Here is a 21,374-nt window from a genome sequence, read left to right as displayed (position 1 = left end):
ATGCACTGAATATTGCTAAACGTCCCCTGTGGCCCCCCACCTGCTGCCTTGGGCTGACAAACCCATTCAGTTCTGTCATGTTTTCCTCAGATTCAGGATGAGCTCAACAAAACTTGAAAGGAAATATGCATAGAATTGACTGGTGAGATTAAGTTATTGCAAACCAGTCCTTTCTCAGGACTTCCCAGGAGAAAAGGCTCAGGGGAAACCTTATAGCTCTCTGCATTTCCCTAAAAGGATGTTGTAGTGAGGTGGGGGTTGGCCTTTTCTCCCAGATAACAGAGATAGGACAAGAAATGATGGCCTCAAATTGCACCAGGGGATATTCGGGTTGTATATTAGGAAAAATTTATTCTCTAAAAGAGTGGTGATTGGTACAGGCTACTCAAGGGGTGGTGGAGTCACTGTCCCTGGAGGCATTTGAAAAACGTTTAGAGGCTGTAATAAGGGACGTGGTTTAGTGAGGAAATATTGGTGGTAGGTGGATGGTTGGACTGGATGATCTTAGAGGTCTTTTCCATCCTTAATAATTCTATGATTCTATTCTATGATTCTCCTTGCTGTTTTTTATATCTTTGAAGTGGCGCTGAGCAGTAGGCTTCAGCATCTAAACATCTGGATATAAAGCAAAATGCAAGTCACTGTGGTGAGCCCTGCCATATTAAACTGACAGATCACCTTAATCAGAACAAAAGACAATGTTTTCAGCAATGCCAAAGGAAAATGCTCTGCAGTCTCAACCTGTGATGCTGAAAAATACATTATCTCCAAGCTTCTAAGACATTTGCCAAAATATCCTGACCTTATGCTTGCCCGCATCCCACTCTCTCAAACACGGTATTGGAAGTTAAGTATTCTCGGTGTGTTAGTAAAGGAAATTGTGTCTTTCATGGGTGTCTGCTTTTGTGATAGGCTAACACCAATTTCCCTTTTATCTGTAACACAAGGTATTTTTCATGTCAAGCCTGCATTTTGGTCAGTTCATGTCCAGAAGCAATAGGTATGGCATTGCAGCTTATGTGAAAAACCATCGCCTCTTCTCCAGGTACACACCCAGGGCAAAGCTGCTCTCTTGCAGCTGCACATTATTCTGTGCATTTGCCAGATACGGCTACTTGAGAGTGCTGCAGTGCAGTGTTTTATTTGATGTATTTATTTGGAATAAATTGAAGTTCACATTCTGTTCTCCACAAAAGTATAAATTTTAGCTAAGAAAAAAAGTTACACTTTAAACAAAATTTGGACCAGGTTACAAATTTCTTAGAATCCCATGAACAACAAGAATTCTCCTTCCATCCTTTTCCTGTCTACACCTTTTCCTTCTTTCCCAAGGGGTAAGCCACAGAATCACAGAACGGCCAGAAAATGTGTTGGAAGGGACCTCAAGGATCATGAATCTCCAACCCCCTGCCAAATGCAGGGCCACCAACTTCCCCATTTAATACTAGACCAGGCTGCCCAGGGCCCCATCCAATCTGGCCTTGAACACCTCTAGGGATGGGGCATCCACAACCTCTCTGGGCAGCCTGTTCCAGCACCTCACCACTCTCTCTGTAAAGAACTTAGCCAGGGACAGCACATCTTTGGGGTGCAGCAAATTCAGACTCCTTGCAGACCAGCAAAGGATAGCAAATCCTATAAAAGCCATGAATCCCTGTGGGGCTTCACCCCTCCACACTGACACAAGGGCTGGGCTGGCACGATATCAGAGAGGAAAATCTCCTGCACTTTAGATCACACTTTTGTTCCCTGCGTAAAGAAACTATGCACCTCCAATTATGGATTTAACTAGCTGTAATGTCTAATCACAGGTTTCTCACCTTCACTGTATTCTTTCTCACGCAGGTCAGGCAATTTCTTTAAAAAATATCAATGTTCCTTTGGAAGTTTTTGCTATTTTCAGAGAGTGATTCTCCCTCCATTCCCTCCCTCCATTTTCCCCCTTCCAATTCCCCCACTCCCCCCACCCCCCACAAGGATGCAGCTTTTTGTCTGATTGGAAGAATCACAGTGAGAAAGGATAGTATTTGTTGTTGTTTTTTTCAGGTTTCTTCACAGCGGCCCTTTCAGCTACCCTGCTACAATCTGGATATAATCAAAAACATTATCATGCTCTTTGCTGGCTCACGTCCTCATTAATACCTCAACCAGCAAGGTAATTTCTCAGCCAAACGTGACTTAGAAGGGGGTAAAGCTGGCGTGACACTAATGTGAGCCATCAACATGGCAGTAACTCATCTCAGCCACTTCATCTTAGAAAAGCATTCAGTCAAACGGTAGTCAGTGAGGAATGGCATGTCATACATGGTAGGTATCAGGACAAGCCAAGATTCTATTTACTTTTGGTTATGCTCATGTGATCGTGGCACATGTTAGTTTATTTGCAAGTTATTCTCTTCATGCTATATGAGACTTGAATTTTTCAGCTGAGCTCACTGTCCCCATATAGGTGTGCAGAACTCACAGACTTTCACAAGCATTGTGAAAGACTTACGCCTTCTCTGGGGATGCAAGGCTGAAGACAAGTGCCAGGTACTTGCTTCTACCAGGCAGAAACACAACAGCAAAGGGATCAAACTCCACCTTTGCCACAGATTTTTTGTGAGTTCATAAGAAAACTTTGGCCATGGCCATGCTAGCCATGCAGAATACTGCAGAGGCCTCTAACATTGGGCTGACTTTGGCTGGTACCTTCAAAAACCACAGTCTTTCTGCAGTAGTTGTGCTAGGTGCAGCAAAGCACACATTACAGATTTATCACAATCCCATGTCTCAACATTACAAGGTCCTGATCATTTGGCACTAGAAAGTGCTGTTATTTAAATTTAGACCTGATACTGATTCCTAAAGCTTCAAACCCGCTCTGCCCCAAAGTTTGCCACTGAACTTCCTTGTTTGCAGAATGCTTTTTGCCCAGGCAGCACCATCTGCCAAAACTTGTTCTCTTCAGGGTCGGTGGCAGCCCAGATCTGGACAAGACTGAAGGTGCCCAAGGGTAAGAGTGATATTTTCTGAGCAACATGGGTTTTGAGGGTTTTACTGCAGTGCTCTTGAGCTTTCTGCCAAGTAGGCAGGAAGGAGCCTGCGTTCAGCCAGAAATCTGCATGAAACCTGGTGTCTGATGGACTAATCTATCACAAACCAAAGAGTTTCAGTAAACTCAGGATGCAAAACCTACTGGTTGGGGATCCAAGATTATATTTACAATTTACCATATTTCTGCAAGTTGCAACTTGAAGCAAACTTTTCTGGACGTCATTCCCCCCCTTCAGTCTTCAGCTCCTAAGCCTGTGTGATGCAGAGAAGCTTTTGTGCTCATGAGTCAAGAGCAAGAACAGCCAGGAAGGGGTGCACCCAGGCTTTGCTCCCACTAAGGCAGCCTGCTCGAAGACAAAAGTGATCCTTCAATACCTGCTCTACATCCTAGAGGAAAATCTTTTGACCTGATCTGTAGCAAGCTTCTTAAGTTAACATAGCACCTTTTGTGCTCCCCAAACTACCCATGTCTGCTTTCTTGTTACTATCTACTTGCCATTAACAGGCATTTTCAGTTCAGCTCTAAATCAAGTGCAAAAATCACCCTATGCCAAAGCAGATTTGCATCATGAAGAGCTTGGTAGCTCTACCTCCAGAGAAGAAAAATCTGGCAGGCCAGAATGATGTGCACTTTACCTGCCAGTTCTGAGTCCCTTGACAGTGTTTGCTCGCTGCCCTCTACCTTCAGGCTCTTCATGGCGATGGCCATTTGTGACAAGGGCCCCTGCGCTTCAGTTTCCTGTGCAACTGCCATGAGAGATGATTCCTTCTGATTTCCTGATGGAGCTGACAGTCCTCTTGGCAAGCAGAACTATATGGACTTCTGGTCACAATGCTTTCTGGCTGGATTTCTACAGCAACACCTCCACAGGCTGCAAATGGCCGCCTCTCATTGCTATGCCTCTCACACCCACAGCCCCAGCAGGCTGCTGCCCCGAGCTGACAATCCCACAAGCTTCCTTCTGGGAGAAGTCAAATGTTCCCTTCAGGGTTTCCCAACCACTCTCTGTGCAGCCATTTGTTTGGGTACTGTCCTCCTGTTGTCCAAGCTGTTTCCCTTCAGCCCGCTGTTGTGCCAAATTTTCACATGGTGTTTCAACCATCCTCCTTTAAAACTTTTGCGTACTCCTCGCCAGGGAGTTCTTGTAAAGAACGGTTTTTTGGCTTGATTTCAAGCAGGGTCTTTCATATCAACATCTGGTTATTGGCTCTTATCTCTGCCCAGCCAGTAGCAAGTCTTGGGTTAGAACACTGCCTACAGCACAGGTGAGAGAACAGAGCACTGCTTGGGTACAGGCACAGGCTGCCCAGGGAAGTGGTGGAGTCTCTGTCCCTGGATGTATTAAAGAACCTTGGAGACGTGTTATTTAGGGACATAGGTTAGTGAGCAACACTAGTAGTGGGTGCATGGTTGAACTGGATGATCTTAGGGTTTTTTTCAAGCCTACAGTTGGAACAGTTCTACAATTCTCTAAAATTCAGGTGAAATCATGGCTATAGGGTCCCTGCCTCTGATGTGGACATGGCAGAGAAGAACAGGGGGATAAAGACAAGAGAGCATTGAGCTGGGACATGCTGCAGGATTGGGATGAAGGCTTCCTCCTGCGCCACCATTACCTTTGGCATCCCCGTCAGCACAAGTGGAGGGTTCACAGCCAGGTTGTTACCCTCCATGTCTACTAACAGCATTTAGATCTGACCTTCAGATACAGCACAGAGTTCAAATAGTTGTATTTTTCAAGTCACCATTTTTTTTTAACACAGGTCTTTTTTACTTGCCCATCGAGTTAGGAAGTTCAGCTATCTCCTTTGTTAAACCATTTTTTATATCACAGCTCATTCAGGCTGTTCTTCCCAGTCCATTCACCAGCTGTACTGCTGACAAAAGAGCAGTGTCCCAGTCTCCCAGCCTTTGTTCTGGTACCAGAATAATCTCTTCTGTGCCTCCTCTGCCGTGGCGGCATATACAACTTGTGTCTATAATTCAAAACTATAGCTCATTACATGACACTAATCTGAGAGAAACTGCCACCCATTTCCTCACCATTAATCTCTGATTTCAGATGTTTAGGTAGAGCAAGTAGACCTTCAGTTAATAAAAGCAAACTGCTCGCTAGGAATGCTGTACAGCCGAGTTAAATTTGAAATCTAATAATGGGAAAAAGATTGAAAGTAAAGACAATAAGCATTCCTGATTGCACCATTAGAGAGGAATGGAAGTTTCTACATAGTCAAGGCTGCAATCAGTTTCCATTTCAGCTCCTTTATTGGCTTTGACTTGGAAGGTCTCTCAGGTCTGAAAAATTCGAGGCTTACTCCTGATGAAAAGAAGAAAGTGTTTAGCAAAAAAAAAAAAGCAGGACAATTGGACGAAGTGGCATTGCAGATAGCTCACACAGAAAAAGCAGAATTCAGGCTCCAAAACCCATCAGTTTTTTATTGGGATGAGGGGGAGGAGAAGGATTTATGTGTCTTGGTTTTTTGAGCTGTTCAGCTCATATTTTCAAGTTTTTTCTCAGTAATAATGAGATCTAGAAAATTGTTTTTCCTCTCATTAAAATAGGTTCAAATAATAATCACGTGAGCTCAAGAGCTGAAATAAGCAGCAAATATTTCAAGACAGTCACTCATTCACAGAAGAAAAAGAGTACATTAAAATACTCATGCTGTGTTTTAAACCAAACAACAACAACCAAAAAAAAACAAAAACCATGAGTCAAAATGAAGGTTACGAATTTTTAAAATGTGTGTTTTTATACTTAATGAAATGTGGCTCCTAATACGGGCAGTGTGAGATTTACAGTGCTCTACACCATTCACATCCTCACTTGCAAGTGTTTGGGTTTTACAAATGATGTGACAAGTAAATACGTTGCTTAGGAACCACGGTGGGCTTTTGAAACTAATTCTTTGTTTCTGGGATTTTGACTTGGCAGGTGTTTGGTGCAGTGGAGTTATCAGACTCCTCTGGTTAGTGCTCAGACAGCACCACTCACTTGGGGAGGGCTCTCAGATAAGGATAAAGCTTAAAAAATCTGAGGCTCATGTTATTACAGCTTCCTGTGTAAACAGCGTGTCCTCAATACCTCTCACAGTTTTGGTCACGCTGTGTCCAATTCCCAAAACCAAAACCCCAGTGAGCCCCGGGATCTTCTTTTCTTCTAGGAAGCATTTTCCACAAGACTTTGAACCACAGGATGAACTAAGCGAAGAGATGATGTGGTGAGGTCATACAGCTTTTAAATAGAGACAGAAAGAACTGGCCTGAAATAATTCATAATGCCGTTGTCTAAGAGAATGATGTTAACCAGGAAATTGAGAAGTGGGAGCACTTATAAACTGTACCCTGATCCCAACCTCCTTCCACAACCCCAGAATAGCTGGTGTTACTACTTATATGATCTGCAGCAGCACATTTAAACATGGTTAACATTTAAATTTAGGTTTCATAAATTACACCCTGTAGAGATGGATAGAGACAGCTCCTATCTCTTTGAGGTATTGTTTCATTTGCAAATTCAGGCAGATGGTGCACGAGCAACTAATGACTGAAAAAAAATCACCCCTAAAAATAGTCCAGAACAAGGTGGGGATTTATCAGGGAGGGAACAGAAAAGCCATGACTTCCCACTCCCATTTCTCTGGCACAGCTCTAGGAGCTCCACTGACCCTGAGGACCCACAGTGCTGTGCAGGACAAAGATTCTGACTGCACCCACATTTGTGCACCTCTCCCCATTGCCCCATGTAGAATGGGAATGAAATGGCAAGGAGGGAAAGGAATGGAGGTTTTCCACCTTCCTCACACCATGGCTGTATCCAGCCCAAAAATGCACCCTGGGAAACTGCATGTGTAAGGGGGGGCCATATGAAAGGAGACAGGCTCTTCAGCAGGGTCTGTTGTGATGTGACAATGACAAATGGTTTCAAACTAAAAGAAGGGAGGTTTAGACTAGATATAAAGAAGAAGAGATTTTTACAATAAGGGTGGTGAGGCACTGGCACAGATTGCCTAGAGAGGTGATAGATACCCTGTTCTTGAGGACATCCAAGGTCAGGCTGGATGGAGCTCTGAGCACCTGATGGAGCTATAGGGGTCCCTGATCATTGCATAGGAGTTGGATCAGATGGCCTTTAAGAGTCCCTTCCGACTCAAATGATTCTATGATTAATTCTATCAATAATTGCTCAACAGAACCATGTGGCTCCATCAAAACTTTCATTCTCCTAGTCAGGCTTGGTCGCACTGAGTGAAAACTGACTTCTCCAAGCAAATTCTATAAATACTTGTCACCGCTTCTGCCGAAAGTAATACATTGCACTATATAGTACCTCCAGCAGGAAGCCAAATTTACTGTCATTCTCCTGCTTATAATGATGCTGTAGCCTCGCGTCTAGCCACTCTCATACAAACCCTTGTGGAGACAGAGCCTCCCTCCAGGCTATGTGCCAAGGATTTAGCAGGGGTGAGGCATGTCAGCAACAGCAATGGGACACCTGCTGCCCTGCTGAATGATGTAAACAACACATCCCTCAGAGTGAGAAGCCTGTGTTTGTACAGCACCTGGCAGAAGGCACTGGTCATGACTGTCCCCAATGCAGTGCCATTCCACTAATACACCTTTGTCTTCTCCCAGCCCCTTTCCCCTCCCTGCTCACTGGTGCTGAACAGCCTGGGCTGACAGCAGTCTTTGCCTCCGTTTCTCCTGTAGCACAACCTGCCACCATAATGCTATCTGCTTCTAAGCATTATACTGCTGGTGGGGGCTGATTTGTTGTTAGATTGTGCTTAGTCCTTTCTTTCGAGGCTGTCTTACATGTTTATTATGCAATAAAAAATAGTTGCTGTGGGGGCTCATGATTCAGCCACTCCTGACGTATATTATTTCACTGAACCATAGTTCTTTTTCCCTGGTACAAATGCAGCTCTAAATTTGTTAGAGCTTGCCTGTGCTCGCACCGTGTTTGTGTTTCTATGCTTCTCTTATAGCATCCTAAATAAAGATAATGTTTAAAAATAAAAGGATATATATGCTAATTATATACAATGGGCCAGAACAACAACACTGCACCCAAATGCATTAGGTGGGGATTTGGCTACGTCAGCAAAATGAAGCAAACAGGTTGTGGAGTGAATTCTAAAAGACAAGAAAGAAGCGATCGTATATGCTGCCAAAGTCTCACTACAGTATATGCAAAGGTGTGTAGATGAATCTAGTACAGATACAGAGTTTGCCCACAGCAAACACACCAAAAAAAGCCAAATTCCCTGCTGGCAGAGTGATAGTGCAGAATAATTCACTACAACTCTCCTAACATTAATGATACTGAGGGAGAAGCCAGCATTCTGCTTCATTAACCAGTCATTTTGATTGCATCTTTTTCTTTTTTAATTCTAGTAATTTTCTCTTCTTTGCAATTATATTAGGAGACTAAATCCCTCTACATAAATTACAGCTTTCTCTTTGAAGGGGGAGACTGACCACATAAGCTGGAAACACACTCATCTCCAAAGCCAGAACCCAAAAGAAAGAGCTTGAGCATCAACCCTAGTCTAATTAAAAGATTCTCTTTACCTTGCTCCCACAATGAGCTGGTTCCTGTTGGCATCCAGGGCGAGCTGAGAAAAATCATGCACACCTGGATAGGTGAAATTGGACACCCAAGGCTTCAGATCTGCAAGGAAAAGGAGAAAGCAGAACACAATAAGTCTGCTCTAGAAGCAGTGAGTTCACCCAGACATCTGCTAATGGATTTCCTACTGAGTTATCTCTCAGGAGAAGGCTAATTAATAATCTATTTAAAGGGTTGCTATTTATTCTCATTCTCGACAGAACGTGCAATACATGTACATAAACACAGGGCTGTCTCAGCACTTATTTTCACATCCAAGATGGAGCATGAGCGGTGGCTCTGGAGACAGTGGCAGGTTGTTTTAGTTCTGTTAAACCTGGCAAGTCACGGCCACTGATGAGGCTAAGTGGTGTACAGGGACCAGGCTGCCTGCTGTGACACATCCACTGCCCTGCCTTCTCTGCCAGGCAAAGGGAAGCAGCTGCTCTCCAAAAAGAGAAGGTGGGCTCACCTGACTGAGCACCAGGATAGAGCGTGAGTGATTTGAGATCTGGCTGCTCCAAGGAAAGGCTTTAGGTTCTGTGCCAGGTTTCACTTTAGCTAGTACCTGGGATCCCTATCCCTTTATCCCTCTCTCCTGAAAATCACCCAGGTATACTTTGAGGGCTTCTCTTAGTCCTGTTACACTCTGGCTGTTAAATACATGGAGAATACTAAATATCCGAGGGAGCAGGGCACAGATGAGACCAAATCATATCAGAATCCCTCTGTAACCTGTTGACAATGGACCCTGCCTCATTCAAGGGCTGGATGCTGAAGATCCATAAGACTCAAAGCTTTGAACGCAAAAGGCAAAATCTTCTGGTCCCATACCAATAGGACATCAAGAGACAGGCCAGTGACCAGGACAAACCACAGCACTGATGCAGCTATATCCAGAGCAGAACAAAAGATTTCTGAATAAACATGCCACCTTGTCAATTTATATCCCTAGTAACAAGAAGGTTCATTGAAGGCAGGCAGGTTTGAACATGTTGATGTAAGCATTAGTTCTCCTCTCCCCTGGACTGAAATGATGATACTGACAAGGAATCGTGTTGTTTGTAAGGCTTTTGGTGCCTTGGCACGTTCTGCAGTGTTACAGATGTCTAACAGTTTGAAACTTCTGACATAGGAATATTTGTTGAGCAATCTTAAATCCCCTCTTTTTCTAGGGATGGATGACAGCTAATCAAGTCTTTCAGTTACCAAAACCTTAACAAAATACATGTAAAAGTCACTTTTCTTTGCTCTACTTGTCCTGCATTGCTTTCCAGGACAGAACCTTGCCATGAAACTTCTGGTTCTGTCCTGAACATCACATTTCCTAACCCTTCCTGAGCTCCAGTGAAATGGGGCTGAGCACCAGTCTCGTCCCCATGCTCCACCTGACTGAGTCCTGCTGGAATCTTCACCCATACAATCTTAAAACCCCATCACCACGAGCTGGAAGCTTCCAGCCTTTCCCAGCATTCTTGTCCCACCATGTAGCCGCACGCAACACGCGTACCTCATCTGCTCTTTGTTGAAAAGGCATGAGTTAAAGAATAACAGCCTACCTAGCCTTCAAGCATCCCCACCTCCTACACTCCTCTGGGACCCACAATGATGTACTGGCACTGAGGAGGCTCTGCAGTTTCACCTCTTGCATTCTCCTAACTAACGGGGCTCTGTCTTCTTCTCCTGTAGCCCTTTAGCTGCTGAGACACTTCTGAGCCAAGCAGCAGAACCAGCAGCAATAACACCTTTCAGGCAGGTTAGCTGGCTGACATGTGATACGGATCTCCTGGCATTTCTCTTGGCTGGTGGGGGTGGGAATGGGGGATTGCTGTATAATAGTGATACTTTTTAAGGATCCTGCTTTTAGGCCGTAATTTCTCTTGTCATTTTACCTTCTCTCCTACCAACTTTTTCCTGCTAACTAACACACTATTACAGTGCAGCGGCAGAAAGAATATTTCTTCATCTGATGCTCTAAGCAAAAGCTCCTCACTTCACAGAGGCAAACTCATCAGATCTTCTATTTAATGGCAAGCTCTGACAAATTACAGGTAAAAATAATTAAAAAAAAAAATTAAAGGCAGTAGGTGGCTCGAATCTTTCCATGTTGGCTGAAATGTCAGTCAAGACCAAGAAATAACAGGCAGTGTCTTGATTTCTACTACTACTGCAGGTGGTACAACTTATAAAGAAACCCTTCCTGGTTATTAAATTAAAGGCTTCAAGGCATGCATCCTCATAGCAAAATTAAGCTTTTATAGGCATGTAGTTGGAGATTATTAAACCCAGCATGGTCCCAGCTAAGAATGTCTAAATGCGAGTCGTCAGAATTAATGCCAAATGGCACTTTTTCCTTCCAACCTTCTTTCTTCCTGTTAGAGGGAAGGGATAAAGTGAAATGGAAATGTAGCCAGGACACAGGTCTTTTTTTTCATTTGGCACATTCAAATCTACTGCTCAGACCACAGGCATCCCTAAGGACAGTTGTAGCCTTTCATTGTGAAACAAGCTCATTTATGCAAGGTAAGTGCTACCCTGGGCCTATCCCATATTAGCTGAAGTTTACACATATGGACCCAATGAACTGCAGAGTTTGCTCGTATTTGACCTTTTTCAGACGGCTGATTTTTCCAGTGCTGACTCCTTAATTTGGGTAGAAACCTTCAGTGCTGGGGCATGTTTACATTTGCAAAAGTATCTGTTTAAAAGCAGCATGAAAAATTAAAAGCCAAGGCTCTGGCTTTGCATGTCAGCAGCAGGAGCCAGAAAGTGAGGAACCACGCAGCTTTGGGGCAAAGTGTTCATCAAGGCCTCCTTTGTGCTCCTCATCTCTGATCATTTCCAAGGGGTTAAAGATCCATGATCTCACTTCCTTCACATTAGGACAACAAACAGCAGTTTAAAAGCCTCCACCACCACCCAGAGCAGCTCAAGGTGGTTCAGGTGTCCAGCAGCAGATAGCACAGAGCTTCACAGGAAACGCTCACTGGCGCACACAGCTGTGTTCAGGCTTTCAGGCATGCCTAAGACAAGGAGAAAAAAGGCCCTGTGCCATTTGGTGTAGTGGTCCCTGTGCCCAGCTGACATGCTGCTCTGCAACAGGTTCCTGAGAGTACAGGAGCATGACAGGGATTAGCCAGCTGCATAAATGCCAGTGTGCCAAATTGCAAGAGCTAGCTCTAAGGGTCTGATCCAAAGGCTCTTCAAGTCACTGGCAGTCTTCCACCAAGCTTGATGAGTTTTGGACCAGCTTCTGAAGACGTGGTAAACCTGGTAATACTTGAGTCTTCATCTCCTTAAAACCAGCTGCTCCCCACCTCACCCTCATCCTGTGTGTTTTGGTGGGAAGAAGTATGTAAACACTGAGCTGACACTTCCTTATCTGAAGGATAGGACTCATTTCTTCATCCCACTGGAGGCCGCTCACAGTTCCCTTTTCCAGCAGGCTATGATGGCTTTGTGCATCCAACACACACCACGTGAGCAGAGAGGTGAATTGCTTGTGCCTTGAATTGCAAAGCCATTGCTAAGTACATGGAGCTCAGCTAACCACATCGCTACTCAAGAACTCTTCTGGAATAATTCTCTGCATAATTGCCTAGAGGGTCAAGGATTCTTCCTGCAAAATAAGGATATATCCATATAAACAAGCTACCCACATTCCTAATTTTGCTATCTTTGAATACCAGTGAGGCTGCAAGAGCAAAAAGCTCAACTTAAATTACTCATCCAAATCTTTCTCCTGTGTTTTGGGCAGAGCTTGCAGCCCAATATGTATCCACACCAGCAGCTGCAAAGTCATCTGCACCAAAACTGGAGAGTTGCAAGCAAATTCAGGCATGTCTGCATGAGCCCTTTTTGTTCTTAGAGCAACAGTGTTGTCACATATTAAGAAGGTCCACAAGTGGAGTTATTCTGGAATAGCTCCTCCTGGCTAGTGCAGGCTACAGTCACTGGTTATGCTACAATGTAGTAACACCAATCTCCTGCCAAAAGGGGAGGATCGCATAGAAAAGCTTGAAGAACCATAAAGAGACCTTAAGGGAGGAAGATTGGGAATCGAAACAAAAAGAAAGATCCAGAGACTACATTCCAGAAAATACAACTTGCTGAATCAGCTTATTTTTCAGGGGCTTTGAGTACAGCAGGTACAGGCTCACGTAATGAGGTGGAGCATTCACAAAGCACTGAGGGCCTGCCAAACTCAATGGGCTAAGTAAATACCTGTTCTGCAGCTATATGGACCTATTTCTGTGCAACATTAGCTTGACCACACATTGAGTGCTTCCCTTATTGCCTCAAGTTTATCTCTTAAAAATTCTCTTAATCCAGCTTACTACTTCATGGCTTGTTTAACTCCTGTGCCAGTATTCACGGCAAGGCACAAATGACATTGATGATTTTTGTAACTGTACAGTCACCTCTCCTTTTAGCTTGCTTAGCTTTGGCACAGGGCAAACATTCAGCAGCTGGCAGATCCTCCAGTTTGCAAGTGCTCAACCACTGAGATCTTGTCCAATCCATCCGCTAGCTTGCAGGAGTCTCAGAACTCTCAGCGCTGAATCCCAAAATGACCAACAGATGTAAATCACTTTGTAACATAAAGTCACAGCCTGTCCTTTTGGTATACACTGATGAAATGACCTCTTGTCAGAATTTAACCTATCATCTTAAATCTGTTCACTCACCAAGGCCTGCTAAGTTAGACCATCCTCTGCATCATTTATCCTCAGTATTCAGAGCATTTTTGATGAAGCAGACAGTTGCCTGCTAAGAGTGATGTCAGAGTACCCTTTCTGTAAGGGTTACTGATTAGAATCCACAAGGAACAAAGCAAGCAAGGCTGCAACCAAAGATCAGATGGCTAATGACTGCGCATGCTACCACGTGGCTTCTGAAACAGCAAGTGTGGACGCTTCCGAGGCTCCATAAAAGTAACTGTCAACTTACAGTGTTATCTTCATTAGACCAACAATGAATCATATTTTAACATCAACCTCATTTTAAATTTTAGCTCTCTGTTGTAGGTCACACCACAGGTTAGTGCAATAGTCTTTGAAAATGTTTCACTCCTATTCCCTGCTGAGATGTTAAAAAAAAGCCTCCACAACACAAAAACACCCCACAACTCAGCAAAATTGTCAGGGGAAAGAGAAATCTTTTGATCTGCAGGCAGAGCTAAGCAAACAAATGTGTCAGCACTCAGAGCTCAACTTTACTCAGGAGGCCAGAAAACTCTAGCTGGCTTTACCCCAAAAATCCTCCTACACATGCATATCACCCTGCGTCTTGTCTTCCCATCACCACCTCCACCTCATTACATTCTCTCATTTGTTAACCTGAGCTGTTGAAATCTTTAATTGTACACCAAATATGCCCTAATCCCAACCGCTGCAATATCTAGCTTCATTGCCTTCCTGAATCTCTGATCTCTGTTCATAGTTATGAGGACTTAGAAAGCTGCTGGCATAGTACATCCATTCTACAAAGTAGGCCAACCCTACACCATGCCCAAGTCAGCAGTTTCCCCCTCTCTTCCCTCAGTATCTAAATCCAATTGTTTTACCCAGTTTACTGTCTTACCCAAGCTAAGCACCCCTCCTACTCCTGCTTTCTTTTTTATCAGCCTTCACCTTCCAGTCATATTTCTATCTCATTTCTTGCCCACTCACTCAATTATTTTAGTGCTGGCCACCTACAAAATTCTTTCCAAGATGAGAGAAATAAGGATCTGCTAACCCACCAGCTGTATGAGTGTCACCATTATAGATGGCTGCAGATAACCATTTCCCTTCAATGAGACTGAAGAAGCACAAGAGTTGCTCTCTCCAAGCTGTCCAAGGGCACATGGATAGGAAATGACTAGAAGAAAAAAGAGTTAGGCTTTTTCTCTCTTTGTATCCAGAGGGAGAAAAGAGTTCTATCTCTCAAATTCCAAAAAAGTAAGGAGTTGGAAGAAAAGGCTTTGCTCTTGCCATCCTGAAGGGAAACATGAATGGAAGACCCAAGTCATATGTCCACATAGCCACAGGAATCATAGTAATCATAGCAACCAAATTGTTACCATTTAAAATTATGTCAAGTATAGATGATTTTATGCTTCTCATACACTTCCTCCATGAATTGACCTTGCTGAGCTTCCATCCCAAGAGAGGAATATCATGTACAGATGTAGGCAAGGCTCCAAGTACCCAACAATGCTAACTTTGGAGTCCTCTGTCTTGGGCAAATCATGAAACCATGTAATGTCTCAAGTCTAAATAGTTAAACCAGTCCATTCATGCTTCATTATATGTAAGGCATACAATGTGCAGGATGCACTGTTGCTAATGCATACCAAGCATCTTTACTGTTTGTTCCCTAAATTTTGATCATTTCTTCAAAACAAGTGTAGTTTAATTGTTTTAATATGGAGAAAAAAGAACTTAGTCCAAACCTGATTTTTGCAAAAATACAATTATGACTGTTTGTTTATTTAGTTTTTTATTATTAATGTGGAGCAGCTGGCAAAACACACCAGTCTGTCAGAAAGAACGCAGGGATTCAATCCCAAATAAAGAAAACAACAGATTATAAGCATGAACTAATGCTCACTCTCAGTAAGGGACAGTGTGCCCTTATGCTACCCTGCTGGTCTCCCAAGGAAGGAGTTTAAAGGACTGAGAGTTACATTCCAGCTTCTTCACATTTTACAGTTCTTCCACATTTCTGCTCCATAGAGGCCAGTTTTGCACCATTCTCTCTTTTGCTTGGGTTCCTCTGACCTATTCACTCATAACGAAGGGCAGGCAGAAGTTCAGTCAAGAACTACCCCAGGGCAGAGCCAGACAGCACTTGGTGAGTCCCCACCATTAGGGTGGGGGATTGGGAAAGAAGTTGTGGAATGTGAAAGGGACTCTTTCCCCTTCAATGTGATCCCTGTTTCTCAGAGCTGCACAAGAACACAAATCCCAGCTACTGTACAGTATCAGAGACCCTTCACCAGGGATGGCTGTTCACTGCGAACATGGCAAGCCAGCAGACAAAGAGGAGATGCCACAGTGCTGCAAGAATGGAGAATATGGATGTGTGGTTGAGAGTAGAGAGTGAGTCCATTTGCCATATCCAAAGTCACCTGGACCAAAGGTGCATATCTGCACAGCACAGGACTGCTGGAATGGATGGAACTAACTTTCCTCAGCAGGCTGTCAACAAAGGCAAATGCTGTGCTGCATCCCACCACACCTTGTGAAATCAAGCTAACTAGGGCCATGTGCAGCCCCACTGCCAGCTCATCCACAGCTCTCATTTGCTTAGGATGTTGCAGTACGTTAAAGTATTGTGATCCATTGTATACTGAGACAAGCCCTGCAGCTGTCACACAATCTCTCTCGCTCAGAATGATGAGTGCTCATGCATCACTTGCACCTTCCTATGACGTTCTGATCAGTATAATCCCTCTTTTCAGACAGGAGCAAGCTGCATCTTGGCTCCTACAGCTGTTACGGTCTGATGGAAAAAAACACTCCTTTGTCATTATTCAAACCATCTCCTCCACGTCTGGCGGCAGAATTTTTTTTCCACTATCCTTACAGTTATATGTCTGCACCAGATACCTGTGCCAACAGAGATGGTGCAAGATTCAACACAATTGTTTTCATGATAAGAATGTAGGATACTGAGAGAAGGCAGGGAAAACATGATTGAATTCCCCTTGAGTTTCATTCACAGATCCTCAGATCTGCCATGGAAGAAGATGGGATTTTGATGAACATCCTCAAGTAGAAGCTGACCCTCTTTGCCAGCTCACCAGAGGCTTAACAGGAAAATCTGAGACAAACACGGAATTTGTACTACTTAGCCAGTTGGACCTATGAGGACTACAGTTTCCTGTGGATAAAGGCCCCATCATGAATTGATGATACCTATGAATCAGAGGCTATAAAATCCTTTAAGAGTTTCGAAATGAACCTCTTCTCATAACCATCAGTGTTTTTAAGTTGGAAGCTGGCTAATAATAGCACAGGATTATCAAAGACCAGAGATCGACAGTGACCTCCACCTCTTTTATTAATATGCTGTAAAACAGAACAATCCCCTCACATAAAATACAAATCTGAATTTTGCAGCTCAAGCACTTCCATTAAAAAACATTGCCAGGATTGCCCAGTGCTAGTAAAGTGAAAGGATGGGTGATATATGAAAAAGTGGAGTTTTAAGCCAAAGCACAAGAGTTCTTCAGGATTTTATCTGCATCTCCCAAAGCCAGAAATGATCAGAAAAACCTCTAACTCAGTCTGCTGTGCTTTACAGACAGAGACTTTCTTCCAGTTCCTCCTATATTAAGCTGAGGAACACACTGGTTTCTGAATCACTTGATTCAGCCATCTTAGAAAAACAAGTTGATCAATTGGACCTGTGGTAGTAGAACTTGCTGGAAACAAAATTATATACTAGAATTTATATTCACAGCCTTGATATGTCAGTTCCATGCACCTTGACTGCAGCCTTCCCGAGTACATAAGCACACACTTGGTTCCAGTTCCACAAACACACTGACTTCAAGGTAAACATATATTAAGTGCTTGACTGAGCTGGGGCTATTCCTGATTTTCCAGGGCGAGCTTGCATGATTAAACAAGAGTACTTCTTACGAGAGCGCTAGTACTAAACTGAACTTTATTAAAACATAATCACATCCTTGAATGGAAGGTTTTAGGAGAACATGATATATTAGCACTCACCAGGAACAGATACGCTAAATAAATGAGGACTGCCATGCCACTGACTCGGATTTACTTGGTTACGAAATCACGCAAAGTAAACTCTCAAAGTGAGAATCAGGTCTCTGTAATGCTTTTGTTTGCACTGAAGAAGAAAAGCACTTTGCTTTGCTTCTCGCTCTGATTCCTTTCACCAAAGTACTGCCATCTGGGATCTGAAAGGAGCCAGCCACTGGGCCAGAGGAAGGACCAAGCCCATGCTGCTGCCAGCCACTGTTGCACCAGTGCTATCTCTGGAAAACATACATAAGCTGCTCTGCTGCTGAGCAGGGATTTTCATGGCTTTGGTCTACGTTATCCTCCTTTGGTGACCTGTGTAGCTGAGCACACTCTGCCTCCTGAAGCTCCACTGCATCTCTCCTGATTGCCAGCAATTCACTCTGTCTAAAGCATCTTGTGAATGAAGGGCACTCTTCCAACACCCCTCTCCTCTTTAAGGCCTCAAGGAACAGCACACTGAATCATTTCTTCAATCAAATCTCATTGCATTGGTTTGGGAAGTGCTTGGACATCACTAATGGGGAAGTGTCAAAGAACTAGTGTCATTATTGTTATAATTATTCTTACAGAATGAAAAATACATTGACAGCTGTTAGGTGTAATTTTTGGATGTCTGGCCTGAGAGCAAATTAATTCCCTGACCACTCCATATTTATGGCTTTATTAGTCATAATTTTCAAACAAATTCTACATCAACCCTGAGAAAGAAAATATCAGCTTCATTTGCCACAGTTTCATTTTTCAAGATTAAAAAGGAAATTACCACAAGGCTTCCTTAATAGAAACAAAATCTAAACCAAACTGCTCAGAAGGTCAAGTATTCCACAGCATCCCAATCTTACGCACAGGATGCCACCAGTCACAGGTTAACACTCCATCATCTGTTACATTTGGACTCCTCATGTGGAGATTCAAGGGCAGCAGGGCTATGAGCTAGAAGTCAGTTCTCCCATAACGTATTTTGCTTTCCCTTTAACGTTTAGCCTGGTATACCTCTCAGACTTCCCACAATCCCAATCACTGTTAACTAAAGATTTGGGTTGGATTTTCAAAATCTCACTTGTTCAAGAGAAGTGTAAATCTTTATCAGAATTTCCTAGGGGGCTCTCTGAGCTGACTTGTGGAGCTGATGGATGCTAATGTGCTTTTTTCCCCCATCAGCATACAGTAAAGGGAACAACGTATTAGTGGCCAAATGAAAAATGGTGGGGGTGTTCAGTAAAATGTCAGGAACCTTCAAAAGAAATAAATCATTTCTTATTATCCTTCAGCCCACAAGTTTAAAACAGCTTTTGCTTCCAATGCAACAAGCAAATACTTAACTGCTCCCCACAGATCTCAGAATTTGAGGCTGGCCACATTTCAATAAAATGTTCAAAGAAAGAAAATATTGAGAAAATATACAGCAAGCTACATTCAAACAACCCGAATCACATTCATCTGATAGAAGGCAATAATTACAGTCTGAAGTAAAATTCCAGATTTAAACACTCTCAAACTAATTCACTTTAAATATCTGGGGCCACAGACAGAGTAACTTGCCTGCTTATAGCAGAGACTGAGGACCAGAAAACAGTCAGATGCTGTATGTCCAGAACTCACACCAGCCTTGATTATATAGTCTGCAAAGCTGAGATTTGCTGTCCTGAGAAGATCTGGGATATAAGCTACGCAACCAGGTCTACCTCTCTCATATGTTTCAGCATTAGATCTTCTGGGGACAAAGAAAAGCTGCAGTTATTAAAGCAGAGGAGCACAAATAATGTAGTTTCAGCTTATACAAACTGCCATGACCCAGAGCAAAAAGCGCTGCCAGACAGAATAGAGAAGGACATGGAGAGTCTACGCAGTTCTCCTGAGCAGGGTGATCTAATGGATAAAACTAAAGAGAAAGAAATAATGAGAGAAACTGCAAGTGAAAACCTGTCTACAACTTGCCAGTTAAGCTGTGAACATCCAAGTGATTCATATAACACAGATGAGTTTGCAGACTTTTGAGCACTTCCTTGGTAAACAAGCTGAAACCAAACTCTGCATCCATTACAGACATATAAGCACATGTCAGTCATGGCTCTGGCCTCTTGAAATAACAGATCTTATACAGGATTGCCATGGCAGACGGTGTTCCTGGCTTTCCCAAGGGGCATGTTACAAAGAAGCTTCAAATGTCTTTAATGAATAACAGTGTAATGAATAACATAGTTTGCTGTCTAAGAGGCAGCTGTATAATAATGATACTGTTGAGAAACTTGTTGGTATGGCAAGGGCATAGGCCAGTTGCAAGTACAGGGAGCATCTCTTCTTGCAAGATACACACAAAGACTGGGGGGGGAAAAAAAAAAAAAAAAAAAAAAAAGAAAAAAAAAAAAAAAAAAAAAAAAAAAAAAGATCATAACTGAAAGAAACACGAAACATTTTAGACTTTCCAGAGTGGCCTGTAGTGGAGCTGAGCTGCGATGATGTACTGCTTAGTTAAGCAGGACTTGTATGCATGTGTGCATGCACCAATAAATATAAAAGGACACACTAAGAATATATATGACTTGTTTTACTAATTTCTCAGCTTACTGAAAAACAAACAAGCATGCAAGATCCTTCATGTAGCCACCCACTCACAAACAGGTAATAAGATACCATCAGCAGGCTCCTGGGAAGTAAAAGATCATTTTGTTATTGATCTAACAAGGGAAATCAAACTTTAACAGGATTTCCTATAAGCACAGAGTAGAACAATCTAATTATGAAAATTCCAAACTGGGTATGTTATTATTGCTGGTGAAACCATATGGTGAGCATCATTTATAAGTCCCAGGGAAACTGGGGCAGCATTGCAGTAGCTAGGTGCTGTATGAACACCCAGGACAGCATAGTAGCACAAATGCCTGGCCCAGCCTCACAGCCTCTATATGGTCAGCTAGGAAAAATCATTCAGCTCACAGCCTTTTCCCAGACCCCACCTCACTTTGCAGTGCAAACTTCAAAATTCATGCCTGATCAAAACAAAGCAAATTGGCAGATCTCAAGTGTAGCCATCATTCCTTCAGAGAAGTACTGATGTTGGCTGCCAAAAATGCCCACCTATTCCTCAAAATCAGGAATCAGGGCTCCCATGTTCCCTGCAGAATAGTTTATCCGAGTGCTGGGTCCCAAAGACATACTCTCAGTAAACTCAAAGTTTGGTGCTCCTGGCTAATAGGAAGAGAACACTTTTCCTTCTTTCTGTATCTAAAACATCTTCATTATTGAATTATCTATTTAAATATCCAACTGAGTTCCAACATGTTTTTAGCTGCAAGGGTTTCTCCTTTCACCATCCCCTGTTAAACAGACAGCCAGACTAACTTGGCAATTAAAATAAAGGTGTATTTACCCATTCTACTTGAGCAAGGTTAGAGCCAGTGCCATATCATGTAGGCTTAAAGATTTTGCTAATTTACTTTAATCCATTTAAACCTTTAAAACACGGATAATGGGAAACAGACAAGAAACCTCTTGCACTTTCCAAATGAAGAGACAGTCATTTCCTCCTCTCTAAAGAAGGGTAAAACTCTCTAGAACAACCCGGAAAGGTCAGCAAAGAAGCCTTTGACTACTTTCTTCCTGGAAACCCGATCTCAAAGGTCACGAAACCACCGCTAAATTACCTTTAGCAAAGAACCTAACCAGAGACACATTGCAACGTACTTAATTGCCTTTAGCAAGACTGTAACAAGAGATGCATGGCAGGGCCTTAAATGGGAACCCAGATCAATACTTCAACATTTAGGAAGAAACCACTTTTAGCAAGGAGATTCAGAAGCTGATGATGAGCTTAAAGCTGGGGTGAATGCAGAAACAGCAGCACCAGCAGCATCGTGGGCTAAGTGCCATGCAGGCAGACTGCAGCATAGGGGTACATATATGCTCATGGAAAATCCATCTGGATGAGAACAAGGATAACCCAGTCTTTCAAAGGAACAGTAAA

The 21,374-nt window shown here is 43.1% G+C and overlaps 1 protein-coding gene across 2 annotated transcripts in view; it reads right to left on the bottom strand.

The window, feature by feature from the left end:
• SEMA5B (semaphorin 5B) overlaps window positions 1-21,374 on the bottom strand; it is a 248,368-nt gene that overhangs the window by 105,747 nt on the left and 121,247 nt on the right. For both annotated transcript variants that reach the window (XM_042877572.1, XM_042877571.1), the window contains exon 5: window positions 8,612-8,711. In XM_042877572.1, coding sequence (XP_042733506.1) covers window positions 8,612-8,711 — 100 coding nt within the window. The remainder of the gene's footprint in view (window positions 1-8,611; window positions 8,712-21,374) is intronic.

This window comes from Lagopus leucura, unplaced genomic scaffold, assembly GCF_019238085.1.
Source record: "Lagopus leucura isolate 7727_CA_CO unplaced genomic scaffold, USGS_WTPT01 Super-Scaffold_100019, whole genome shotgun sequence".
NCBI lineage: Eukaryota > Metazoa > Chordata > Aves > Galliformes > Phasianidae > Lagopus > Lagopus leucura.
Note: the sequence above shows the minus strand (reverse complement) of the source record. Positions and strands in the feature narration are given on the sequence as shown.